This window comes from Equus caballus, chromosome 28, assembly GCF_041296265.1.
Source record: "Equus caballus isolate H_3958 breed thoroughbred chromosome 28, TB-T2T, whole genome shotgun sequence".
Taxonomy (NCBI): Eukaryota; Metazoa; Chordata; class Mammalia; order Perissodactyla; family Equidae; genus Equus; species Equus caballus.
Window position 1 is genome coordinate 31,989,761 of NC_091711.1, and position 27,432 is coordinate 32,017,192.

Below are 27,432 nucleotides of genomic sequence, written 5' to 3' on the forward strand. Positions count from 1 at the left end.
AAATTTTGGAAACACTGACTACTAAGTTTCCCCTCTTGACTTCTCACACCGCAAAGCATTCTAGCTTAATGGTCAAATATGCAAGTTCTGTAGCTCGATGGCCTGGATTTGAAACTCAGCTACCACTTAGGAGCTCTGTGCCTCTGTTTCCTCATTTGTAAAATGGACAATAGTGTTAGTGCCTACCTCATAGGGTTATTGTGAGGACTAAATAGGTCAATGTAGGTAAAGTGCTTAGCACAGTGCCAGGCACAGTGTGAACATGTCCTAGTGTTAATTTTGAACCACAAAAGCATATTAAAGGTTCCTGCAGGGAAGATACCTTTTAACTTTGCTTAACCCAGAGTCACCCAAATTTATCTGACTGTGGAATGCTGTCTTCAAGTTTAACTCTTCTGTATTAATATTTATGAGATCAATTATTTGGGAAATACTCTGAAGGCTTGTGTTTGAAAGCCAGGCACTCAGAAAGCCAGCTGTCGTCCTTCAAGGTGCTTTTCTATGTAAGGGTATGCTGCCCCCGGGTGGACAGAAAGGTTTTGACCAGAAACCTAGAGTCTAAAAACTCAAGCTCTCCACAGGGACAGTTAAGAGACAACGAAACAAGCAAACAAATGATTTTTCTGTCAAGATGTGTTTTAAAATAATTTGAAGACAAGATAAGATTGTAAGTTGCTCCCATGAAAAGACACAACGTAAGTGATCCACAAATATTCGCAGAATAAATGACTGGCTGATTGATTTCTCTACAAGGAAGAGCAGCACATCTGAGTGAGTGGTGTCTCTCCAATCTGCTGTTTAGGGGACTTGAGAAACTGCTGCAGATCTACACAAAATTCCAGGCAATATGGCCTGGGCCCTTTTCTATGGGATGATTCAATACTCACTAAAGAAGGAAAATAAGCTAACAGCATTTTAACAAAGGTATCAACTAGAATTAAAATTCAAAAGTGCTGAACAGTTAACCAGGAAATTCAATTAACCAGAGTAGCCAACTCTATAAAAATTCCAACCCTATAAATTAAGTTTTTCTCTGGAACAGCAACATGAGGAAATGGAGGATGGGACTAGTGTTTCCCAACAGAATCACGTCAAAGAAGTTAACTATGTTCAGAGTTTTAAAAATCATTCTTGTTCTTGTCCCCTTTCACTTCCTCCTCCCCACTTCTTCTCTCTTATCCTTATTCTTATTATTAAATATAAGCTATTTTTTTAGAACAGTTGGGAATATAGATATAACTGCTGTGATCTAAATGCTAATACTAGAGAAGACTAGGTGACTGAGAGAAACCATGGGCTTTGTTTAGTTAGAGACTTTTGGGTTACAAGCGACAGTGATTGACATTGATTGGGTTAAGCAGAAGGAACTTATCAGAAACATCTTGGGGAGCTGAGCACCCAATGTGGAGAAGGAATGAAAGCAGAAGAGCTCAAAATTCCTCAGCAGCAGAAATTCATGGCCATTTGTCAAGAACATTAATGGTATTCACTTCTAATGACAGTTTCTGGTTCTCTCTGTTTCCAAATTCAAATTCTAGAGAGAGAAGAACTGATGGACCAAAGTGAGATCACATGTAAATATTGTGTTTGCTTCTCCAGGTCTATTCTCCACCTTTCTCGACCCTATTCTGTGCCCCAGGGAGGTCAACCTATATGAACTGAATCAAGCGTCTTGTCCTCTGACTTCCAGTTGGGTTCAGCTGATGGAGAGCACTGTAGAAGATTGGAGGGAAGAAGGGAGGGGAGTGATTGAGAGCATTTGCTCCCCCAGCTCCCTTCCTGCTGGGCCATGAGGCCTGGCTATCCCTCTCCACTCAAGGTTATAGCTTCTGTCAGAGGTCTTTCCCTTTATGTGCAGGGTAGAGGGACTGCCTATGTCTTTGGATTTCCTTACACCTTGCTCATCCCTTGTATCCAGTCCTAATATTAAACTCTCCCGATTTACCCAATTTGACGGTCTCTTCTCTTTCCTGCTGGTACCTGATAGATACAAGAGATCCACCGCAGAATCCATCAGGCAATTACTTATCTCTCTGGGCTACAGTCTCTGCAGCTGAAAGGTCAGATCAATACCTCACAGGGTTATGATGAGGCTTAAATGGGTTAATACATGTCAAGCTTAGCCCATAAAAAACCCTCAATAAAACCAGGCTATCATTATCATCATTTTGTCTTTGAAATGAGGTTATTAAAAAATACATATGTAAATGCAATTTAAAACACTGTTCTTTGTAAAATTCGGCACATAAGCACTTTTCAAAATCAGGAAAAATTCATGTGTGGCCAAATGTCCTCATTTGGGGTAGGGGAAAGTGAGATCACTATGGCTTTCATGCCCTGCCCAGTAGCAAGTGAGCAGTAGGTTGTAGTGGTAATGGATTGACTCATATCAACATCTCAGAAGTGGGCTGTAAGAAGCCCTTCCACCCACTGAACACCCTCCACTGATGAGAGTGGGTCCTCAGAAGAACACCAGAGGCAGACGCTACCCCTTCTTCCCCACGAGACTACACTTCCTACTAGCCCATCATGCAGGATAAAAAAATATTCCCATGGGGAAGATAATTCTTTTTCCAGGGAAGTTCTGGACCCAGCACCACTGTCTGAGGGGTTTACTTCCTCTCTGTAGCCCAAAGCCAGTTCCACAGTGTTTGCCTTTAACTTCTGTATTCCAGATCTGTGTTGTTCTAGAAAGAAAGAGACTAGTTAAAGAGAATCTATCCTAAGACATGGCCCCATTTGTTCAGCAAGGTGTTTTTCTTTCTCCAAGAGAAAAAGTTATAGCAGTCCTAATGTTGAGGAATGTCATTAAAGACAAGCAGCGTGACCCAGTTGACAAAGCATGAGCTCTAAAGCCAGAGAGACCTGGACTGAAACCCTAATTTGGTCAATTATTAGCTGGGTGATCTTGGGAAAGCTATACGTATTCTCTGGGCCAAAAGGTCTTCATTAATAAAGTGGAGGATACTTCTTATTTTTGTAGGATTCTTGTAAGGGATTAAATGACAGACGGCGGAAAGTACCTAACATGGTGCCTGGCACACTCAATAAGTAGTGGCTGTTATTGGCAAGAATAACCATAGTTTTCTGTTTGTTAATTGTTAATGCCCTTGCCTTTCATGTAGAGTGACTCTGAAGCATCTCATAGATCCACAGGCTCTGAGTTGGATGGGGCCATAAGATCCAGCTACTTCAACATCCCTGCCTTCTTACCCCCATGCCAGAGAGAATTCTACAAAACCAATTGAGCAGAATGTAGGGATCCTTCTGAAACTTCCAGTTGGCTTAAATCTAGACCCATAATAATAGTTTGCATTTGTTGAGAGTTCACTCTGTGCCAGGCCCTGCACTAAGACCTCCATAAACATGAGAGTAATTCTAAATTAATCTCCAAAACAATCTATGTTGTAATTCCTACCATTGCCCCCATTTTACAGATTATGAAACTAATAATCAAAAAGGTTGAGTGACTTTCTGAAAGTTACATAGCCCAAGAATGGACTCAGAATTTGACCCAGGCAGCCTGATCTCAGAGCCCCCATTCCTAACCCTTCTATTGAATTGCCTCGATATCTGCCTGGAAGACACAACAAAACAAAGCCACAGGCTACACATTGTCAGGATGGCTATTTGGATTGAACTGATAAGTTAATCAACAATGCAAGAGATCTCATTGATTTGGACATGCTGCGTGTATCAGAGATGTAAGTATCCTATAGACCAGGGACTCTCAACCCTGATAGAATATTAGGATGGCTTAGGGAGCTTTCCAAAAAGTAACAATTCCTGGACCTTACTGAAAGATTCTTATTTAATTGCTCTGGGGTGGAGTCTGGGCACAGAAATTTTTTAAAGTTCCCCAAGTGCAGCCAGTGCTGAGAACCACTGGGTAGACTCTCCTCGCCCTTGGTGGGCCCTTGATGGTGCCACTTAGTCATCGAGCTTCCTGGAGTCTTTTCGGGATTTGTTTGTTTATCTTGACATTTAGTTCAGAACTAATCAACTGATCCTCATACACAAGACAATAAACATTGTGTAAATTCTGACTTGGGGTACCACTTTGCGTAGAAATATGAGACTTTCCAAGGAGAACATTTTTCTCTATTACTAAGCATAGTCAAGTTTCCTTCAGAAAATGGCAACATCCAAATCTTTTCCTACTGATCATGTATTGCAAAGAAATTGCCTTAAAACATTGCAAGGCAGCCAACACCGTTTAGTAAGTTACACCATGTAACTGGCTTAGGCCTCATTAGGCTTGTCTTCTTTGGCTTTATCAAGGGAACAGCCACTTCTCTTTGCAACCCCTCATGGGAATGGGTTTCTTCACTTTTCCCTGAAAGGGCAGGATATCTCTCTTTCCCTGAATCTCTCATCAAGTAGCGGCAAGTCAGCCGTTTGTTATCTTCTTGTGCCTCTCCCTGGAGGATGCATGTTACTTAAAAATAACAGACATCTGCAATTTTAGATAATTTCTATTTGAAGAAGAAACAGAATTTTATTTTGAACAAGGATACTTATAGCGAATCTTGTTAGATGTCTATGCAGCACCTCTTTCCTCTCTTGTACCGGGACATGATTTTGTTTAGATATCATTCCCTCTCCTGTGTAGCCCATGTGTGCTCAATATTCATTTGTGCTCACTATTCCATTTGCTCCTCCAAATGCAACTGTATCCTTCTCCACTCTGACCTAGGGCCTGGGTGCTTGATCTGGTGATGGGTGTGCGTTGATGACACCAATGGCTCCTTCACTGTGGCTTTCAGCAAATGGTAGAAGAGTGAGGTTAGGGTATTTATTCCTCCCTTGCTAAGTAGTTCCAGGTTGACAGCATCCCTCTAAGGATGGACAAAGATCCTCTTGGGTGGCCCTCTCCATCTTACTCTCTATGCGTATATTCTAGTAAAAGCTCCCTACTCCTTTGGTTGAGGAGTAGTAATGCTATTACTACTGGACTACCCTGGACTGCACCATCCCTAGTTTAGTTCCCTAAACTTTTCCCACAGCTTTTTAAAAAGTCTCTTTATTACATTCTCCTCATTTAATTAGTTTTAATATGTCATTTGCTTCCTGCTGGGACCCTGACTAAGACACCACGTGACTCCAATCCCCAGTTTCAGGAGCTGGATCCTGATTAGCCTAATCCAGTCACAGTATTCCATTTGCCAGTAGTCAGTTCAGATACCCTGGGTTAAGGCAATTATTGCATGGTATTCTCTTAAGAAACATTTTTGATCCAGAGATGGGCACCTGACTTAAGTTGGCCAATTAGCTGGAAGATATCTTAGTCTGTTTGGGCTGCCATAAGATAATACCACAGATTGGGTAGCTTTTAAACAACAGATATTCATTTCCCTCAATTCTGGAGACTGGAAAGTTCAAGATCAAGGTGACAGCATGGATGAGTTCTGGTAAGGTCTTCCTGATTCATTGCTGGTACTTTCTTGCTTTGTCCTCACATGAGGGAAGGGGAGAGGAATGTCTGTAGGGTCTCTTTTATAAGAACACTAATCTCATGCATGGGGGCTGCACTCTCATGACCCAAGCACTTCCCAAAAGCTCCACCTCCTATTACTGTCATTTTTGGGGGTGAGGGTTTCAGCATCTGAATTTTGGGGGGACACAAACATTCATACCATAACAGAAAGAAAACACCTGGCCTCAGCTTCTGCCAGCAGCCATCCTGTGAGCATGAGAGAAGTCACTTTCTTATGAGTTTTCTTATAGAAAACTCATAGGGCAGAGACTAGATCAATGGCATTGGAGCTCTGATTGTCACATCTACAGACTTACTGTTATGGGAAATAATAAATCTCCTTATAGATTATAGCAGAGTTTTTTTTTGTAATCTGCTCCTGAAAGCCCTATAACCAATATAGTTTTATCAGTTTTTCTTTTATTTGTGTAACAACCAGAGGGTTTAAACCATTTCCCATGCATTGTTCACTCAATTTCTCAACAGCCATGTGAATGATTATGATAACAGTAATAGTTAAGGTAATAAGTAATAATAATAGCTATGTGCCAGGCACTATTCAAAGCACTTTATCTATAAATATTAATTTGGTTAATCATCACAACTCTATTCAGTAGGTACTATTATTATTCCTATTATGGTTATTATTAGATGGCAGACAGAAGGCACAGAGAAATAAAAAATGTACATCAGGTCACCCAGCTGGTAAGTGGCAAAGCTGGAATTTGAACCCAGACAGTCAGATCGCAGAGTCTCTGTTCTTTACCACTATGTTCAACCACACTGTGCATTAGAGAGGACAGGTTTTCTTATGCCGATATTCCAAATGGGGAAACTATGGTTCAGCGAGCAAAGAGCTATTTAGGAGAAGACTCAAGACTCACACTAGGCCTAGTGCTATTTCCATCAGGCCACATTTCCTTCCCCTCCAGGTTCTTTCCGCCTCCGCAGATTGTCCTTGAAGCAGAACTGGGGCAATGAGCGAGAAGAGACTCCCTCTAGGGGCCACTACACATAGTGCAACCTACAGACTACATGCAAGGTCATCAAACTTCTCTCTCATACACTCCTTGAAAGAAGTTTGTAAAACTTTTTGCCCTTCATATACTTTTAAGTTATCATCTGAAAATTTTTACCATGTGTTGCAAACAATATAGTTCCTCGTGTATTAAAATATTAACATTTAAAATTAAACTGTAGATTATTCTTCCACAGGTATCCAATGATATCTGAATTCCATCGTAATTTGATATTCACCATAATCCATTCAAAATATACAAATAAGCACTTTGTTAATAGTTAGAAATTTTATTTTTCCTTTTCTCTTGGAATCCTATTTCCCTTCCAAATTGCACATAGAATTTTATCCCAATGTGATATATTTTATCTCTAAAGCATTTTATTGATTTTTGCAATAAAAATATGAGTATAAATTAAAAGCAAGTCTGGTTTTAAAAAATTTCCTGTGACCAGGGGTCCTAAATGTTAAAATATTTCTTTTGGATTGAGTAAAGTTTACAAACATTATTCATACACAATTTATAAATAATTATTAAGCACAGCTATACAAAAAATATACCACCACCACAAAAACATACCACCACAACAAATAATTATTAACCATAACTATACAAAAAATTTTTGATAGTTGAGGTGCTGAGAAAACTTATTGACATAAATAGGTAAATGAGACTTATAGATTTTCTATAGTGATGTCACTTAATTCTCTGAACACTTTCAGATTATTTGCCAAAAGTGTATAGAGATCTATCATCAGAAATTATTTTAATAAACTATCAGATGCTTATTTTCTTCACAGCCCTTATCATACAAAAGAATTATATTCTTTATTTCTTTGTGTTTCCCTTCCTGCCTCTCTTCCTCCACGTCAGGATGCATACTCCGTGAAAGCAGGAAAGTTACTTGTATTCTTTGGAATAGAATCTGGCACATAATAGGTACTTAAATATTTGTTGAACAAATGACTGAGGCCAACTGCTCCCAGGAAAGGCAATTCTAGTGATTCTGTTAGGACAGGGGATGAGAGGAGATTGGATGTGTAGGTAACTGGATTCTCCATGAGCTCAACTGTTATGGCTTCCTTTGTCCCCAGGAATAGGCTCTCTGCAGAACTGTTTCAGGAGAAGAGAGATTCTCCTCCCATCCCCAAATGTGCAGCAGGGGCAGCTCACCTATTCTCCCGCGTCTCTGGCTCCAGGTGCCTTGGGAGCTATGCCTCTGTCCACTCCTCAGCAGGTTCTCTTAGCAGATCCCCCTGTAGACTGAATGGCCACCGATGGTGTCCTCAGGTGATTCTTAGTGTGTCTGGTGTGTCCATCAAACTTTGGTCATTCCCCAGCTGTGTGTCACTTAGCAGAACGTTTCTATGGTAACTTAACTTAGATTTCCATGCCACTTGAAGGTTTATAAATTTCATTTTCATATTTAATTTTTACTCTTACCCTAGCCTTGTGAAGTGGGCATGACAGATATTGCCATCCCTCAATTTCAAGATGAGGAAACTGAGGCCCATGGAGGTAGAGAAACATGCCCGCTATCACATCATTCACAGATGGCTGAGTATAGGATTGAAATGCCTAGTCTAGATTTGAATTGAAATCCAGCCAGCTTTAGCAATTTCCCAGTGTAACCATAAGAAAGTAACTGAACTTCTCCGAACTTCAGTTGACTCAGTAAAATGGAACCATTAAGAACATCTGATGTCAAGGGGAAATTAATATATTTACCACCTTACCACTCTGTGATATATTGCCTTCCCTGCCATGAGGTGGTATTATTATTATCTCCATTTTAAAAATGATAAAACTGAGGAATAGCATAGTTTCCAAGAGTGTGGACTTTGGAATCAAGCTGCCTGAGCTGGAGTCCTGGATCTATCACTCACTGGCTAAGTGACATTGGACAAGTTACTGAGTACCTGCCTCGCTCAAGGTAAAAGTCAACAATGTCAACTAATATTATTAGGCAACTTTTCCAAGGCCACAAACAAACAGGGGCAGTGCTGTGCTCAAAGCTAGTCGATTTGATTCTGAGATCACACTCTGAACCATAACACTGTGTTATCTTTAAAGGTAGAAAGTCAGGAGGAGATAGGAAGGTAGATATGAGAGAGAGAAAGAAAACCCTCATAGGCTGGAAGTTTGAGAGACAGAAAATACAGGGAAGAGGAAGGAGAGAAATTTCTGGAGTTCAGTGTACTTATTTTGCTGTACGGAAAGAAATAGAATTTCCCTTCAACACCCTTTCCAAAAATTCCAGTCAAGAATTAAATTGCCAACAGCGCTTCTTTGCCATGAGAATGATGGTTCTTTAGAAAGCAATACAGTCATACATTGCTTAATGTGGGGATACGTTCTGAGAAATGTGTCATTAGGCAATTTCGTCATTGTGCAAACATCATAGGGTGTACTTACACAAACCTAGATGGTAGACCTGCTACACACCTAGGCTACATGGTACTCATCTTATGTGACCCCCGTCATACATTTCATTGACTGAAATGTCATTATTTTGTGCATGACTGTACTGTCATAAGATAGACCACAAGGCAGCCCAGCTTTCTTTGAGTTACAATCTCCAAAAGAACTCCAGCAATTCACTCTGGATAGAGCCTCCAATGTGCGTTCTTGGAGATAAGGGGCAGAAATTTCTAGGGCAAATTCCACTGGTGCGTTCGCTCAGCAATGTGACCTGTGTACTGCGGATACTCATTCTACCCTGGGAACTGACCAACTGCCAACCTAGATCTCACCCAGTGAGATTGTCTAGGCAGAAGCCATGCTCTTTTCTGTCTCTATGTATTTTCCTCCCAGTGCCATACTAATTACACCTATTTTTCCCTCTGGTAAACTGCACCCAGGAAGACCCACCTCCTTTTCCAAGGTAGATAGGTCCCTATCCACATTCTTGGCCTGGAGAATAAAAATGGTCCCCTATTTTCAGCTGGTGTTAGGTGTTACCTGTGGCTACGTACTAGGTGACAAGAAACAGGCTCTGCACTGACCTATAACCCTAATGTCTTCCAAAACCAGCTCTCCGCTTTGCCTGCAGTTCCAACAGCAACAATACTAATACCAACAATCATGTCTAACATGTACTGAAAAATCACTGCTTGCTTGCTGAAACCAATTGTGTGTTCTGCAGAATGTTGCCTCACCTTACCTTGATTAGGAGGTTGCTGTGCTGGAGGGTGTCTAGGATCTCTTTCCAGCTTCCAGATTCTATAAACTCAGTGTGTACCATATAGTCCCTTGTGGTTCCTCTACAAAATGCTGTTGTTGTCATTTTTCTCAATACTTAAAGTGAGGGCTAGCATTTATTAGACATTTACGATATGCCATTGTGTTAAGTTCTTAATGTGAATTAGCATATTAAAGCCCTGAAAAAAAAACTGTGAAGTGTGTATACATTATTATTATCGCCAATTTGCAAATGAGAAGACCAGAGTTTAGCAACATTAGATACATTTCTCAAGGTTACACATTAAGTTGTGGAGGAGCCAGGATAAGAACCCAGCCTGTCTGACTCCAAGCTACCCACTCTACTACGAGAATTGCTCCTTCCAAGGCACTCATGAACTGGAGAGTTTAGTTTACCTTTCTCTGTATATCTTGGGTTAGAGGTTTTGCAGCACATGTCCATTGGCCTAAATCTATAACCACATTTCCAGCCATATTCTTTGGAAAGATAGAGGACTGCCTGTCAGATTCCTTCATGATGGTATTTGTTTTCAGTGCAGAGGAAAAGGCTACCTGGTATCCTCTTTTGGAAGTTTAGAGAGTGTAAATAGTAAGTTCTGGAATGAAATTCAGACAAACAAGGGCATTTCTCTTACACGGTGAGAGGGGACCGTATTTGGTTACCAATTAGAAGCAGTTATCAATATCTTGCACTTTCCTTGGAAACCAGGAAACTGTAAGAAAGAGAAGAGAGGATATCTGAGTTAAGAGAGAGCAAAACCAAACATTAAAATTAATAATTTCATAGGATATGGGCCTCTGAATGGCAATCTTGGAGTGAAATAAGGCAGAAGCTTGTATGAGCAACACATGCCACCATCATCATCACCACAGGACACTATGGACCTCTGTCTTAGTTTGGGTTCTCCCAGAAGCAGACCCTGAGAAAAGAATTCCAGTGCAAATAGTTTATTGGTGAATTGAAGATGGAGAAATGGGAAAGAGAGACAGGGAAGGAGAAGTTATCAAGCAGCTATTATTGTGGGCAACTGAGCTTAATCCTTCTGAGGAAGCTCTGGGAATCAGTGTAAAAAAAACCTTTACCAACTCATATTGGTCATTGGTAGAAGGCTGATGAGTGATTATTAATTTTGAGGCACTTATGACCTACCATAAGGGTAGGCAAAGTGCCTTGGAATCCCGATAAAACTTTCAGGAAGAAAAATACAGGAGCTGGCAGCTGCACTGAAGTGTAAAGGACAAAGGGATGTGAGTGGGTCACTGACAGCATCTGAAGCAATTTTGCTTTTAGAAGGCAAAACATAAATAGAAGCTAACACTTACAAATGCTGAGAATTCACTTAATTATCAGAGCCACTATATAAAATGCGCACTATTACTGTTGACATTTTGTAGTTAACAAAATGTACAGAGAGGTAATATAATTATTCATGTGCAAATAGCTAGTAAATGGTAAATCCCAGCCTTGAATCCAAGGAAGTATGAATCTAAAACTCATCATCTTATTCCATCTAAGTATGCAGACTGTAGTTTAAGTATCCTTAATCTATTCCCATTTCTGCAGCTCCATCCCTCCTGCCCACACTAGGAAGATTCAAGCTGCCTCTAAGAGGTTTCCATTGCCCCTTGATTTGCATTTTTCTAGACAGGATTAGTGACACTTAGCAGTCTCCTAAGCTCTTTACAGGTTCATCTTAGTTAATACTCTTATCAAACCTATGAGTTATGTGCTATTGTATTCCCACCTTACTGATAAGGGAACAGAAGCACAAGGTAGTAAATAAGTTGCTTGAGGTCATATAATCAGTAAATGAGAAAACCATGGTTCAGTCAGACTTCAACTCCCCTGCTTAATCACTATGTTCTTCTGTCTCCTTAGACAGAAAGGTTTAAAAGAACAAAAGTTTGAATAGACTGCGGCGCTTGGAAATTTCAGGAAGTACCTTTAAAATGAGACATGGTTAGTGAGCACAGCCAATCCAGGGAAATGGCAGAACTTCACCTCTGCTCAGATTTGATTCAGAAAGTCTGCATAGAGAAAGAGGGTATGCCTCTTTTTTTCTGGGTGAGCAGGCACATCTCTAAGCTCTTATTTTTCAGTATCAATAAACAGGCTGACCTTGGACTTAGGAATGTCATATTCATGTAAGTTTTCAGCTGGGACAGAGCACCCTTGGCCTTGGGAGCAGATCTGGCTTGTAGATGGTGGATCTTTATTTCAAAGGAGTAGAAGGGATAGATGGATCAAGAATTGATATCTTCATCTACTTGCTTTTTCTGATTTTAGTAGTACTTTTTTTTATTACAGAAATCATTGAAATAAAATAAAAACAACAAGAGGCTTTTCAGTTCAAACTTAATTTGAATTAAGTTCAAATTACCTTTAATCATATCATTTTTCTCCTCTTTAAAACAGTCTCCAACTCCCATCTCAGCTGCAGTAGTAATCACTGTCAACATTCTGGTACTTACCAGTCTTTTTTATTCCTCCGTATCATAGAAATACACCTATAGACCTTACACCCTTAACATCTTCTCTTAAAAAATGAAAATATGATCATATTTCTTCACTTAACAATACCTCCTAGACTTCCTTGATAGTCAATATTTACAGATTTACTTCATTTTGTTTTTAGCTCCTGCACAGTATTTCAGTATATAGATTATAATTCATCTAAACAGTCTCTTATTGAGGGACATTTGGGTGGTTTCAAAATATTTGCTAATAAATATTTGCTATAAAGATCATCTCGGTGTACTTTTTTACAGTCTTCAATTAGTGTCTTTTTAGAGCATTTAGCACTTGCCTGAAGGTGTCAGCTGGTTTGGATTTCCCCCCTTTGAACTACCCAGATAAAGCCTAAATGAGTATTTAGTTTTTAGATTCCTAGTCTCCCTTCCACAAATTCTCCTGTTCCTGATTCTGGTTTAGGTGCCCACAACCAGTAGCAATGCTTGAAACTATAAATCCCTAAAGGCAACAGCGTGTCCGTATTCCCATTCTAATACCCAATCAGGGAGAAAACCTCCTCCCTCTCCCATCTTCTCTCCCCCTCTCCCACCTTCGCATAAGTCCAGTCTTCCACCCTGATCACTGTCTCCTGGGCTAGCCCTGAGTCCTTTTGGAGTCCACCAAAGCTTTAGAAGGTGTTGCTCAGTTGAATTGAAATATGCCCCCCCTGCCTCCCCCCACCAACCAACCACACATACACAAAGAAATGTCAAGCTCCTGGAACAAAGGCTCTACCTGTGAAAAGCTTCTTCAGTCTGGGAGGAGCAGGAAGACTTCTTGTTCTTAAGCTCTTCCTCCATACTTAGAAGGAAAGCCAGCAGAGAAGACCAATCTGAAGCAGAAGGATCTCACATTCCCTCTCCACCTTCCAACAAAAGGCAAGAACCCCTAGACCTCAACCCCAGCTGGACCCTGGTAGCCCAACCTTCCTCTCAGCTCTTTCCACAGGACCTGGGGATTGGCAAATCTGGTAATAGGGGAGGAGGGGAGTGTGGAGACGACCCAGTGGTTGGCAAAATGGGGACACTGAGAAGGACGACTATGAGTGAGGGAATTCCACATCTGGCCAACCCCTCCCCCCAAAGAGCTGGGTTAGGAGGCATTGAAGATGGGATGTGGAGGGGAAAGCGGAGGGTGAATGAGCTTGTCGCCTTGGGAAATCTCACCTCCAATGTGCAGAGAGGCTTCTGACAAGACTCTTTCACCTTTCCCTCACTCAGAAGCAAACACGGACCCCAAGCGAAGCAGTACCTGACAACTTGGGCTGTCTTTAACAAGCCAGCCTCCCTCAGGGAGAAAAGTAAAGCCACATCCGCCCTGTCGTCTCTTGGGGGCCGCGGCCGCCTTCTCCCCGCTGTCATCTCCCTGGTGCTGCCTTTTGGGCGCTGAAGCTGAGCTCCCAGCGGCTGCAGACCTAGGTCTTCATTGGGCGCCCCTTTCTTGGTTCTCAGTCTCTGACACCTCGTGGGACACCTAGCTCAAGGCCGGACTCCAGGCTGCCAGAAGACACCCGAGGGGTGACTGGGGAGGGAGCAGAGCAAGAGGAGGCTGATCTGGGCAGCCACCTCCTGGTCCTGCCGGTTGGAACTGGAGACTGCCCGGCGCTTGGAGGGCAGAAGAGCTGTGGGGCGGGAGCTGTCCGTGGTCTGGCCGACGTCAACGTGTGGGTATCTAAGGTCAAAAGCAGCCCGCCCTTCTTCTGCCAAAGTTCATGATGGAATCTGTCTGGGGCTATGGAGAAGCAATTTGTTTTAATGAACTGGTTCGCAGGCAAGGTCTGAGAGCTGCGTTTCCGCACCATCCTGAGCGTGTCATTACCTGGGCGAATCTGAAAGTTTCTTTCCATGTTCCTCCTCAGTGCCATCTTCCCTTTTGGACTCAAAAAACTGTAACTATTTTGATGCCTCCCTCACTTTCATCCTTCTCTCTCCCGGAATCTATTCCTCCTCCGACTCCCTCCCTCCCCTGCCCCACCTCCTGATCTAGGCGGAAAGGCGCAAGGTGAGGGGTGCATAGCCACGTGATCATTTCCAGTTTTGCTCCTGATCTCCAAGTCGCCAGGCTGGCGCTGGTAGTTCCAGAGCAGGCTGAGTATGGGATTAGCTTAAAACCCACCGCCCTGGCTTGTCTGTCGAAGGGATGGAACTTTAGTTTCTTCAAATGTAAACTGGATCTTTGGAACGGTGAGGTTTGAACCTCTTAAAATGGAGCTTGTGTTTGCGGTTCCATCTGAGCTGATTCTGAGCCAGGACTGAGAAATGGAAGGCTCTCTCTTTTAGTTCTGAGAGCTCCAGGAGAGGGAAGAGAAAAGGAAGTCGAGGAATGGGATGCTGCCTAGGGAGAAACATAGATCTGCTAAACCAACTCCCCGCGGTAGAGACGACAGAGGCGTTGCTGTGAGGCTCCCACAGTAACCATTTTAATGCTCCTGGTCTCGCGCTGAGCAGGAAGTAGATGGCCAAATAAATATTTGTTGAATTAAACCTGAAAAGTTCAATAAGTTGCACTTTTAATCATTGTAATTTAATTGATTCTATCTTCCCCCTGTCAAACTATGGAGCTAATGGCAGCTTTGGGTGATATTTATTCTACAATCCTTTAATTTGTGGGGATGGAGGGACACTCTTAGAGGAACAGGATTCTTTCTCATCACATCTGCGTATTTGAGGGATCAGTTTCTCCTACCTTATTTTACAAGAATTAACTCCATTTGGCCCACTACGTTGGCTTTTCCTAGGGTCGGCTCTGGAGTTAAGTGCTCAGAGGGGAAAATGGCTCGACCGTGGTACCAACGACTTTTATCTTAAAAGTTAGTCTCTACTTCTTGCCCCTGGAAAGACAAAAAGCCTCCCAACTCTCACTTCCCAAGGCGACCTTAAAATTGGGCAGCAAAGTAGAGCCATGTTTTCTTGTGCTGGTTTCTCAGTAAAACAGTACATCTGGAGAATGATAGATTTTTAAAACAATTTTGTTTATGTTAATCATTTCATAAAATGAGCACAACATGATATTCCCAGCTGAAACAAGTGTCCTCAGCAGCAGAGCGAGTGCTGGGTTTTTGAAGATTATGACTTAAAACTGTACTGGTGATGTTACAGCTCCAGAAAGAGAAGGAAAATGCAAACTGATGTGTGATAGTCAGAAATGGGAATGGAGAGTGAAAGACTATTGCTTTTAGCTTCAAATGGCAAATCTTTATTTCAATCTCCAAAGTTGTCTTTTTTAAGGTGTAGCTTCAAGTTGATATAAATTTCATTATTTTATTGCTCACATTAATTTATATGTATATATAGATTTGAACTGTGTTGAAAGGTTTATATTCTGCATTGGCTAAACTCTTTTCTCAAATGGAAGCCAGAGGGTCCTTATGTAGGGCATCCCCACAACTGTCTATCCTTTTGGCAAGAGGGATCAACTGGGATCATGTTGCTGGACCAAGGTGACCAGAATAATAATAACCAATTCTTATGGGAGCTCATTTGTGCTTTATATCAGAATTATAAACATTTACAATTGCTAGATGCTACTTAAAGTGGTTGACAGGCTTCTCTACACACAATATGTTATTTGATCTGTGTGACAATCTTATGAGGTAGTAATGAGTCTTCCCCATTTTACAGAGAAGGAAACTGAGGCTCAGGGAGATTAAAAGTCTGTCCAAGTAGGTTCAGCTTGATGGAAATACTGGCCTTTGAATCAGGATCGCCAGAGCAGTGCTACTGAGAGATGCTATATCTTCCCCGGTCTCAAATACTACCACGTGGGAGAGCATTGCTTAAAAAAAAATACGGTACTTGGCTTTCCTCTGTATAAACTGGAAAAAGCTGCACTTTGTCACCAAGGGGATTAATGTCACACGCGTCCATTCTGTCTTTCCTTTACCCAACAAAAATTCATTTAAAGTCTGCAATGAACAAGACAATGGTCAGCATCGTGTTTCCTGGTCTTTGCCCTAACTTCTTTCTCGACCCTTACCCTCTCCTGACTTCTGTTCTACAAAAGGATAGGTTTGGGGGATTTGTCACCTTCTTCCTCTCCCGCCCGCCATACACGTGCAGGGCGTGAGTGCTGTCCGCGGTGCTGAGAAACTTGGCTGTGGGAAGCGCGAATACTCTCCTCTTGTCTCCCTCCTCTCCAGCCTCAGGTACGCTCTCTTACGGTAGAGTTCGCCCTCATAAAACCGCTATTTTGTAATTCCAGACTGCCCTCTGTGCCAGGAAACAATTTTTCTCCCACGAATGACTCTGCAAAGGAGACTTTTGTCTCCCTGGCTTTTCCAAGGACATTCTGGGAATGGAAGTTTGGGAAAGGTTCTGCTTCCTCCTTCCCCATTCCCAAATTTGATTTTTTTCGTTAGGCCAAGGAAACGGAGCTCATTGGGCTCCACAGATTCAGGGTTGGTGGCGGGTAGGAGTATTCAGACACTGGAGGACCTCTAAAGTATTCCTAGGCCAACAGCTACCCTTTGCATATAACGCTGCTGTTCCAGGTTGATTCTTTACTTCTGAGTGGTGCCAAGGGATGGAGAGCTTCTAAGGAAAAGTTTTAAAATGTATCCTCCCACAAACAGTGGGTAAACACTCAGGGGAACAGCCGGCCGCTCTGTGCCTTCACTGGCGGAGTCCTCAACTGAGCCCAAACTCATCTTGTGGCTTCTTGGAAGTCAAAGGAATGTTGCGCGCGCGCGTGTGTGTGTGTGTGTGTGTGTGTGTGAGAGAGAGAGAGAGAGAGAGATGATGATGATGACTGACATTTCCAAGAAACCCAAGGGCCACACTTTTGAAAAGAGAGACATAAAGGAGAAACTCAAAGACACAAAGTAAGATGCAGTTCTAATCACTCCTTTCTAAGTCCAAGCTCCACTCTCCCTGATCACTCACAAGGAATAATAGAAATCTGCCCTTTGCCACCACCGTCTCCTTTTGCAAGGTGATTTGCAGAAAAGGATGGGATGCAGCCGATATTTCTTTGAGAAGCTTTAGGAAGAAAGAGATTTCAGGGAGTACTAAGTTTATTTCTTTTTAAATTGATAATCTTTAATTTACTTCTAGGAAGAGTAAACCATACACATCCAAAGTATGAAGTGATTTTAACAACCTCAGTGAAGATCCACTTACTTTCTTTGGGCATCACCTGTCTCATAAGAATGATCTGAGAAAAAATAAGCACTGCATTTCAAGCTAATTGTCATTCATCTTTTTTAATCCATTTAGGCAAATTGGGAAATAAGCAGGTGTTATGTTTCCTGCAGTAACAGCTTCTTCTTGGAGACTTAAGACATCCGTCTCTCAGAGAGGCATGTCTTCTTGTCTTTCTTTTTTTCTTGAATGTTCAATTGTTTATAGATTGTTGTCCTAAAAAAACAAGGTGCAAGAAATATACAAAACAATTATTATTAAAGAGTTATGAATAACGCTATAGAGGAGAGCTGTATATATGCACTGGGGAGCTAGAATCAATCTTCTCTGTAATTGTTTATCACTCTGAGCCTATTCTCTAAAGGAATTATGCTTACTACAGATGAGAAGGTAAACTGTGCCTTGAAGCTAGTGGAGTTGAATGTAAGATTATAAACACGGAGAAAATTCACAGTACAGAAGCTATTAGAGCCATTTCCAGCACATATCAAATCTACTACTGTTTATAGTTTTTGAAACTGCACAGGCAAGTTATTAAAAGGCAGTGATTGTGTGTGTGTGTGTGTGTCTGTGTAGGTGCACACTCCACTGTAAAGAGGAAGCTTTGATCACTTTTTCCCCCCTTTCCTTTGCAAAGTCCATTTTTATAGGCTTTCTTATTTTGTCTCCTCTGTGATTTTTTGCAATTGTTAGACAAGTCACTCATTGCTTTCTGATCATTTCAGCTCCACTATAGAGAACTGAGAAGTTTCATTGATGCAATTTTGTTTCTTTTATTAATTAACAAGCATTTATTAAGCACTTCCATATGTCAGTTATTGTTGAACCAGTGTAAATACAAACTACCTAGCCATAATCTAGTCTAAATTCGGTTAAAGGGGAATATCTTTCTTTTAAAAAATCATAACTTAGACTAAGATGCAAAATTTTCAACAGCTTTTAAGAGGGAAAGTTGCAAATACAGTTGTTAACTTTTTCTTGCAAAATAGTTTATTTGTGAGATATAATCTTCACTACACTCTCTGTGATTCCAGTCAAAATTTTTTTAAAAATTATTGAGTACCTACTATGTGCTAAGTAAGGTTTTCAGAGGTGAAGAAAACAGTCAAGGTTTTTGTTTATATGAAGCTGACATTTTAGTGGTAGATTCTTTGAAACAAAACTAAATTACATGACTTAGAAATCTGAAATTAAAATTTAGATTTCTCCTTTCAGAAATATACTAAACACTAATACTACATATTTGTAATGTTCTTACATATATGTCTTCTGTTTGGATACAGCAGGATTAACTGTCAGTAAAACATTACTCCTATTTCTAAAAAGCTGCTCACTTACTAGATATTAAACAGATAATAATACTAACATATGGAAATGTATTGAGTCCCATTGTTGTAGGCTGGGCTTTTATATTCATATAAAAAGAGCTAAGTATTGAGTAGCACATTACTAAAAATTCAATTATCTTCCAGTCAGTATGTAATTTCTTGCGGCCAAAATTACAATCTAAACCTAAGCTTTGACTTTAAATACACTGATAATTTATCTTCAGTAGAACTAAAAATCACTATAAAATAAAATACCCAGCCTAAAATACTATATAATATTTCCATTCCAAAGTCAAGAAATTCTCTAATTTAAATTTAATGTAAAGTAAAGAAACATTTATCGAAATAGTCGCATTGGAGAGTGTTTGGGCTCTAGAACACGGGAGAAAAAGTCCATTTCTACTTTTAGAATCAGTGCTTGTCAATGGGTTCTACAAAGGCATGACAAAATAGACACAGACTTGAAAACCTCAACTTCAAAGCAACAAAACCTCAGACACATTCAGACCAAATTGTTCTTTCCGCGCAGCTGGCATAATTAGGCGAGTATTATTACACACTAGTAGCGGATTATGGACAGCTGTTTAAAGACACGTTAGCATTTGAATCGTATTTCAAGGATGGAAGGAACTTTGATTCATCCAATTTAACTCCCTCTTTGTTAGAATAAAACCAGGGTCCAAAGAGGGGAAGTGACTTATCCAAGGTGACATAATTGGCAAGTGGCATAACTACTGACCACCAGAAGTCAGGTTTTCTCAAACTTAATGTACCCAACAGATTTGGCCGAGCATTAAAAAAAAATCACCTGGAGTACTTAAAAATGCAGACCTCTGTGCCCCATCCCCAGGTATTCTAGTCAGGTAGAGCTGGGGTGGTGCCTAGGATTTACTGTTGATAATAATACAACTGGTCTGAGAATCACACTTGAAGAAATACTAAGCAAATCCTTTAAGATATAACTATTTCTAAAATAAAATGTTAAAATGGTGTGAGATTTTCAAAGCACAGCTTTAAAGACATTGTTATTCCCCGCACTGTTTCTCAGATATTCATCTGTTCATGTAAAATGCACAACCAACAAAAGTCAAAGCCTGTTGACTATTCAGACACTACTTAGATTATCATAATGAGCCCCAGCACTGGGTTGGAAATTTAAGACTGGTCACTCTTTTATGTCACAAGATCATCCAGCTAATGTATTTCTAAGGCAACAAGAAGGATATTTCATTCCAAGGAAAATTTGAAACTGCAAAACTTTGTTACCACTAAAGCTTTTTAATACAATTAAAATTCTCACTTTTGTTGAGGATTTGCTATTTAATAATGTATTCCCATGAATATTTACCAGCCACGCCTTTAGTTAACATCTATTGCGTCATAACTGTCTTCAAAATGTCTCCCAAAACAAACTTGATGATTCATCAGAAAATGATACTAGAATTTATGGAGTCAGGTAGGGAGGTGTATCACCTTCCACAACAGCATTTATGATTATAATAAAACATACAGAAATGTTTTGATATTATGCTATCACTTTAATGTTTATAACTATTTTAATGGACTCCTGAATTAAAGGAAACCCATGTAGGCAAAAGAACAATTCAGTAATTAGAATCATAATTCACTGAAACAGAAAATGACCTTTGTAGGTTAAGATTTAAGTCCAAAAACCCAATTCTAATGACAGTCTTGTGTTTTACATTGAGCAATATATCCTCCTTTAGGAATTCTCTATGGCAAATAACAAAAGCCTATATGAAGCTTGAATGAAGCAGGTCACAAATTTTAATTAACTTTGATGAAATGTGACAGATTATTGATTTCAACTCAATTGAGAGTATAGGATTACTATCTCTAAATCAAAGATGACCCCAAAAGATACACCGTTATGCTTTTGGGCATGCATTAATATGCTGTCATTTCAGATTATTTTGATTTTTTTGTTGATTCTCCATGTTGTGCCAAAAAGGATTTAAGGCTATCATATCAAATTAAGATTTTTCAGACTTTTCTAGATGTAATGAAAGAAGTAATTGGATTTCCATCAACAGATTCTCAGTTTTCAGATCAGATTCTGTCCATGGGTTCACTTTATTTTCTGGAGGGCACTGCAAAGGATTCCAACTTCACCTGCAAAGAAAAACAAATGAGCCACTCACATCTTGAACAAACATACTTCAAGTGTCCACAATGTGCAAAGCCCTAGGGGATCATTGGCATCCATGGATAAGCTAGATGCCACCCCAACCCTCAAGGAGTTTACAGCTTAGCTACAATGACAGTATTTGGGCAGTTATGTCATAGGGGCTTACAGATTTCATGTAATTAGCTTCCTCTTTCCTTACACTGTTTCTCAGGGGAGTAAGTAACAGGTTTCTCCCCAGGGAAATCACTAGTTGTTCTGTTTCTTTTTACATGCCCATCGATAGGTTTTTGCAAGGAGCTAAGCCGTTGATCCTAAAAGCGTGGTTCACACAAACCTCCTGTGTCAGAATCACCTGGGAGCTTAGTACAAATACAAACCCCTAAGCCTTACCACAAATTTAGTAAATTTAGTCTGAGCTATGATTCAAGACTATTAATTTTTAACTAGCTCTCCAATTGGTTCTGATACACACTAGGTTTGAGAATGCACAGTCTAAGCAGATAACTCAGACTAGATTGTTAGACCACTAGACTAAGGTACAATGGAGCCACTCCCATTCATGTCATGTTTTCACATGCCAATGGGCCACAGGGACACAGACTCTTCACAGAAGTGGAAGGGGCCTTGGAGATGGACAAGCCTCCCTCCTTCCCAGATCCTGAGGGAACAGAAGAGTAACAAGGTGATGGGGGCTGAAGTAAGGTCATATGGCTCTAAGGATGCTTCAGTTTCTAAATTTGTTATTCTGTGATTTTAAAAATTCTCTTAAAAACAATAGCCTATGGACTTATTTTTGCCTTTTCAGAGAAAATAGCTAAGGCCTGATCCCTGTCTTATATCGCAGACTCTGGAACGCTTGGCTGGCCTCTGGTGAACAGATTTCCTCCAGCTGAGTATCCAAGACAGAGTCTATGGGGGTGAATCAGCCTTGGGCTTTTTCAAAATGGGGGACCATTAACGGGGAAAGTGGCCATCATTAATGGGGAAGGATTATAATGGCCAGGGACAGCTCTACATATTGGAAGTGACCTCAGGTGATATCAGAGGGGTATTAGAGGGATACTTTCAAGCCCACTTGCCCTTTTAGTCTCCATTAGCATTACTTAAGGTAGAACGCCCTTCCCCTGACACCTAGAATTTCTCCCTTTGGGCTCATTTCTTTGGTGGTTTTGTCCATTTATTCAATAGTTCTTGAGTACCTAACACAATTTTTAGGAATAAGGCTGGATGCTGGTGATTTGACAGTGAACCTGACATGACCCTCTGTCCAGGTTTTGTTTGGAGAGACAAAGTAAACAATTACAAAACAATATAACGATAAGCATTCTGAGAGAGAGATCCGTGGGAATGCCAAGACATAGGAGGGATACCTACACCAGGCTTCCTAAAGAAGAGATATCCATGAAAGACTTAAAAGATGAACCGGGGTTTGGGACTTCTAAACGGGAATGGGAAGGAGAGTATTTTGAACAAAAAGAACTGCATGAGCGAAGGCCGCAGCCAGGAGAGAGCATGGGAACCAAGAGCTAGTCAGTGTTACTAGAGAGGAGGCTGAAGGTCTAGAGAGAATCAGGTGATGACAAAGGACCCCTGAGATTTTTTTAAGAGCAACTATTATAATATCCTCATTGTCTAGGAAGACTGGAAGGCAAACAGAGGAGCTGAAGTCTGATAAAGTAAACAGAGCCTGTCACCTCGGAGCTGAGATTCCAGGCAAAGCAATATCCGTTAGACACTTAGAGGAAAAAGAGTATAGAGGCAAAGGAGAAAGAGGAACATGGCAGTGACAAGCCAGGTGGAAAGGTGATGTGATATTGTGATTTATAATAAGAAATATATATTTGGTCTTCATCTCTGTTTCTGGCTCAGAGCTCCTAGAACCCTTGGAATTTCCCAAGTGATGAGGGTGATAAAAGTGTCTTTTGCTATGTTAATGAGGCCACGTCTGGAAAGCACAGAAGGATGGGGCTGGTTGCAGTGGAAAGAACCATATGATTAGAGGGTTGGGCTGGAGGTTGAATTAATCACCAATGGCCAAAGATTTAATCAATCATGCCTATGTAACAAAGTCTCCATAAAACCCAGTCCTGGGTCCAGAGAGTTTCTGAGTTGGTGAACACGTGGAGGTGCTGGGAGAGTGGTGCACCTGGGGAGGGCACAGAAGCTCCCATCCTTTCCCTATGCCTTGCCCTACGCATCTCTTCCATCTGGCTGTTCCGATTTATATCTTTTTTATAATAAACCAGTATCTTAGTAAGTAAAATGTTTCTCTGAGTTCTGTGAGCCACTCTAGCAAATGAACTGAATCTGAGGAGGGGCTCATGGAACCTTAATTTACAAGCAGTCAGTCAGAAGTACAGGTAACAACCTGGACTTGCAACTGGAGTTAGAAGTCCAAGGAGGAGGTCCTGGGAACCTCCAATCTACAGCTGGTCAGTCAGAAGCACAGGTAACAACCTGGGCTTGCATCTGGTGTCTGAATTTGAAGGGGGGCTGTCTTGTAGAACTGAACCCTTAACCTGTGGAATCTGATGCCATCTCTGGGTAGATAGTGTCAGAATTGAGTTGAATTGTAGGACACCCAGCTGGTGTCCTGAGAATTGCTTGTTGGTGTGGGGACCCCTCCCCCAATATTGGAGGTGGCATGGTGGTAAGAGGTGGGGTGGAATCTAGGAAGGTCAAAGAAGAAAGGACACTCAAAGGCAATCTGGTCTTTCTGCCAAGGTTCTTTCCCTCAATAAACCAGTGGCTTACTGGAGATGCTTTTCTCCTTAGTTCAATATTTAATAAATTTCTTATTGTCCCTATAGGAAGAAGATGAGAAAACACAATCCTCTATTTCTGGGAAAGAGAGTGGCCTCCTAGGGTATAAGTTACTTACTGTTGATGGAGTCAGCCAAAATCTTAAGTTGCTGGGTATTGTCCAAGACCTCAATCCTTTGAGTGTATGGGTCATAACGAACTGAGAAGGGCCGAGGGATTGTCGCAGCAAAATTCCTGAAACCAAAATCACAGACTTCAGGGAAGGGCATCATTTGGGGAAAGATAATTTTAAAAGACTTCTCTGTGGCATTTCACTTGGCTGTTAGTAGCGGTGAAACCTCACTAGAACAGGGGCTTCAGAAACCAGGCTGGGAAGTGCAGTGGTATTTTAATGAGGTCCTCTTAGGCAGCCTTTCTGTGCTGTGTGTGTGTCTATGCGTATACACAAACACATATATGTGCATATTTATTTAGCCATCTATCTCCAACAAGACAGAGGTAGCCTACAATAGAAGCGTAGAATACAATAAGGCCAAAATTCTTATCATTATATAAAACCAAAAGAGTAAGTAAAATCTATCCAAAGAATGCTATAGAAAAAAATAAGCTCTGAGATGCCTGACAATCAATGCAAAGAAGGAAACACAGCTGTCGAGAGTTGAAGAAAACACTATGTTCTTGGTGAAATTTATCACCGATTGAGTGCCTCCTATGTACCAAGAACTATGTTAAGTTCTAACTGTTGTACAGTCTTTACAACTATCATTCCTAATTTAATCTTCATAAAAACCTTAGGAGGAAGATACTATTACTATCCTCCCTCTACAGATGAGGAAACTGAGGCTTTGGGAGGCTAAATGACTACCAGGACCATGCTGGCAGTAAATTGTGAAGCTGGGAAGGGACCCAGGGAGTCTGATTATGACCTGTGCTCTTCACTTCCCTGCCTTCCTGATGCATGACTCCTGGTCTGGGAGGGATGCACCATGAGAGCCTTTATAAGGGACACCAAACAACATAATTAACAAGATATTTCCAATGGCCTATCAAATGCAAAGACATCACAAATGATAGTACTAAGTTGGCTTCTGGTGGGAGTAGAAGCCACCATACTGAGAATTAAAAGGGAGGCTAGTCGGTTTCTCTCCAAGTTTGGCAAGAGTAGTATAGCACTGTGGCTGGAAACCCATGCTCCAGAGCCAGACTGCCTGGGCTCAAATCCTGCCTCTGCCAGTCACAGCCTTTTGGCCGCTGGCAAGGGCACCTCTACACCACAGTTTCTTATTTCTCTATAAAATAGAACAAGAGCAGGAGTAGCTCAGAGGGTTGTAGCAAGTGCTGTTATAGCATAGTGTAAGTCCTACAAGAGCATGAGCTCTCATCTTTTATTAGTCACTGGGGACTCGGGAAGAATAAGTGGTTAGGTGTATCTCTCCACCTCTTCTTCTCAGCGCAGGTGATGATGTGAAGCATGTAATGCGCATCTGTGATCTGGCCCGCTCTGAACCTCTTCCCTCTCATAGTGCACCTCATCCTTGCTTTGGAAAATCTACCTGTACCCCTACTGGATGTACTGCAGTTGGGCAGTCGGTCTCAGGGCCCAGCCCTTCTCTAGCCAAGGAGTGAACACATGACCAAACTCAGCCTTATTTCTTTCTAGAATTTGAATCTTGAAACTGAAAATAGTTGGCATTGGTTTCTCTTAGCCAGGTGCTCTGAGGGAACCCCAGAGATGCCCAGATCCCTTCCTTTTTGTTAACTTTGTTTTTTAGAATTCTCTTTGACTCTGTGAGTCACTTCTCAGCAGAATGGAGGCTGTGTGGGTGTCGCCTCTGGGCTCTGGGCACTGGCAGAGCAGGTGGGATTTCAAAGGCCTGAGAGGCCCAGGTCATGGCAAGCTCTCCCCTGCTTGTCTGGGACTGATCACTTTTGGGGTTGTGGAGTTGTCTCCAGAAGGAAGCACCCACATGTGATCCCAGTGTGACACGGCGGTTACAAGTACTGGCTCTGAGCCCAACTGCCCGGGTCCAAACCCTGGGCCACCACTTACTATCTGTATGACCCTGGGTGAGTTACTTACCGTCTCTATGATTCTGCACCCCCACCTGCAACTTTGAGTCTTATTTGAAGATTAAATGAAGTAATACACGAAAAGTACTTAGAACAATGTTTCGCACATAATAGGTACTGGGCATCTTACTTGCTATTATTACCCAGTTGCTGTAATGCACTAATCCACATAACCCTAAAGGGGTGCTAGGAGTGGCACAGTGGAGCCTTTAGGGGATAGAGGAGGGCTAGGCTCCCAGTAAGGGGCAGAGGTTTAGGAGAGAACTAGAAGAGAGTGGGGGGAGGGACTTGAAAGCCCTGGAGAGCAGGAGAGAAAGAGAGTCATCTTAGGCCAAAGCAAGTAGACTCGTAGCCAGCATTTTACCTTTCATTATCTAAGCTCAATGCATTGAAAGCTGACATGCCCAGCTTCATGGGATCCCAGAGGCCTATACACCTTATGTCTATCATCCATTACTGCTAAGATATAAAAAAGAAATGGTGATCGATCGGTGAGTATCAGGGTTGCCACGTCCAGGTAGACCCTCTGCCCTGCCCATCTCCTGCTGGGAGGAGAGTTGCTCAAGTAGGTTAATGGCAGGACCATCAGCTCAGAGGACCGAGAGTATCCGCATCCTGGTACCTCTTCGTCAGCCTCTTGCTGACCTGCTCCTGAATTTGGTGCATTCACCAATTACTTATTAAGTGCTCGTTATGTGTCAAGTGCTGTTCTAGGGCCTGGGGAAGAGCAAGAAACAGAAATGACAAAAATCCCTACCCTCGTGGAGCTTAAATCATATAATATATCAGACATTAGTAAGTTCTAAGGAGAAAGATAAATCACAGACGGCGGTAAGGAGTGCTGGGAGTGGGACTGGGTAGCAATTTTAAAGAAGTTGGTTTGAGAAAGACACACAGAGAAGGTTAAATGTGGGTGCAGATTTGAAGGAGGTGAGGGAGCGAGTTATGCAGATGTCTGGAAGAATAAAGTGAACAAGGGACTGCACCAGGTTAGAAGACTCCTAAGACTGATTTGGTGGAGGGACTTCTGTGGCCATTCTGTACATCAGAGAGTTCAGGGCCTGGACTTGGTGGCTGCAATAAACAAGGATCAGGTGGCAGAGTTGTCTGCAGGGGTCAGTATGTCCAGACAATCAGCCGTGAAATGAAGTCCTGCTGGGGAACATCTCCCAACAAAGAGTGGAAAGGGATGAGACTGAGGAGGCTGGGGAGATAACCGTCTGCTGCCCACTGTTGCTGTAGGCATTGGAGTCCACTCTTCTGGCCAACCACCCACAGATCAGTGGCACCAGACCAAGACAAGAGGTCCCAAGAGCTGCTGGCCCACCTTGGTCGCCATCTCACCTCACTTTCTCCTTGGCATCATTAAAACTCTCAGCCACGTAATACAGGGGCTGGAACTCTGTGATGGTGTACTCCTGGACAGCTGTCTTCTCCAGATCCAGCGGGAGGAGCTTTGGTTTGTCAGACAAGCAGTACTGCAGGCCCCAAGTGGAAAGTTTTCATAGTTAAATCAGGGTCAGTGGTCCCTGCTGCACCTTCTCCCATCTCACCTTGATTCCCTCCACACCAAATTCAGTAAACTAAATTATTGTGCATGTACTAGATCCTACCCTTCATAGCCTATCTAAAACCCACAGTCAAGACATAAAGGAGTAATTCACTGCAACCATTTTCAAGTAATGTGATCAACAGATGATGTTGGAGCCAGTCACGTTTTTTGGCATGTGTTTGCATACATCCTTATGCACGTTCAGCCTTGGGATCAGGAGATCC

General features: G+C 41.7%; 2 protein-coding genes across 2 annotated transcripts in view; one reads left to right on the plus strand and one right to left on the minus strand.

The window, feature by feature from the left end:
• ASCL1 (achaete-scute family bHLH transcription factor 1) overlaps positions 1-27,432 on the plus strand; it is a 158,092-nt gene that overhangs the window by 34,102 nt on the left and 96,558 nt on the right. The gene's annotated exons all lie outside the window — the stretch shown is intronic.
• PAH (phenylalanine hydroxylase) overlaps positions 20,192-27,432 on the minus strand; it is a 69,986-nt gene continuing 62,745 nt past the window's right edge. The window contains exons 11-13 of the mRNA XM_001497728.5: positions 27,001-27,134; positions 23,705-23,820; positions 20,192-20,807 (exon numbers count right to left, since the gene is read on the minus strand). Coding sequence (XP_001497778.1) covers positions 20,764-20,807; positions 23,705-23,820; positions 27,001-27,134 — 294 coding nt within the window. The 3' untranslated portion in view covers positions 20,192-20,763. The remainder of the gene's footprint in view (positions 20,808-23,704; positions 23,821-27,000; positions 27,135-27,432) is intronic.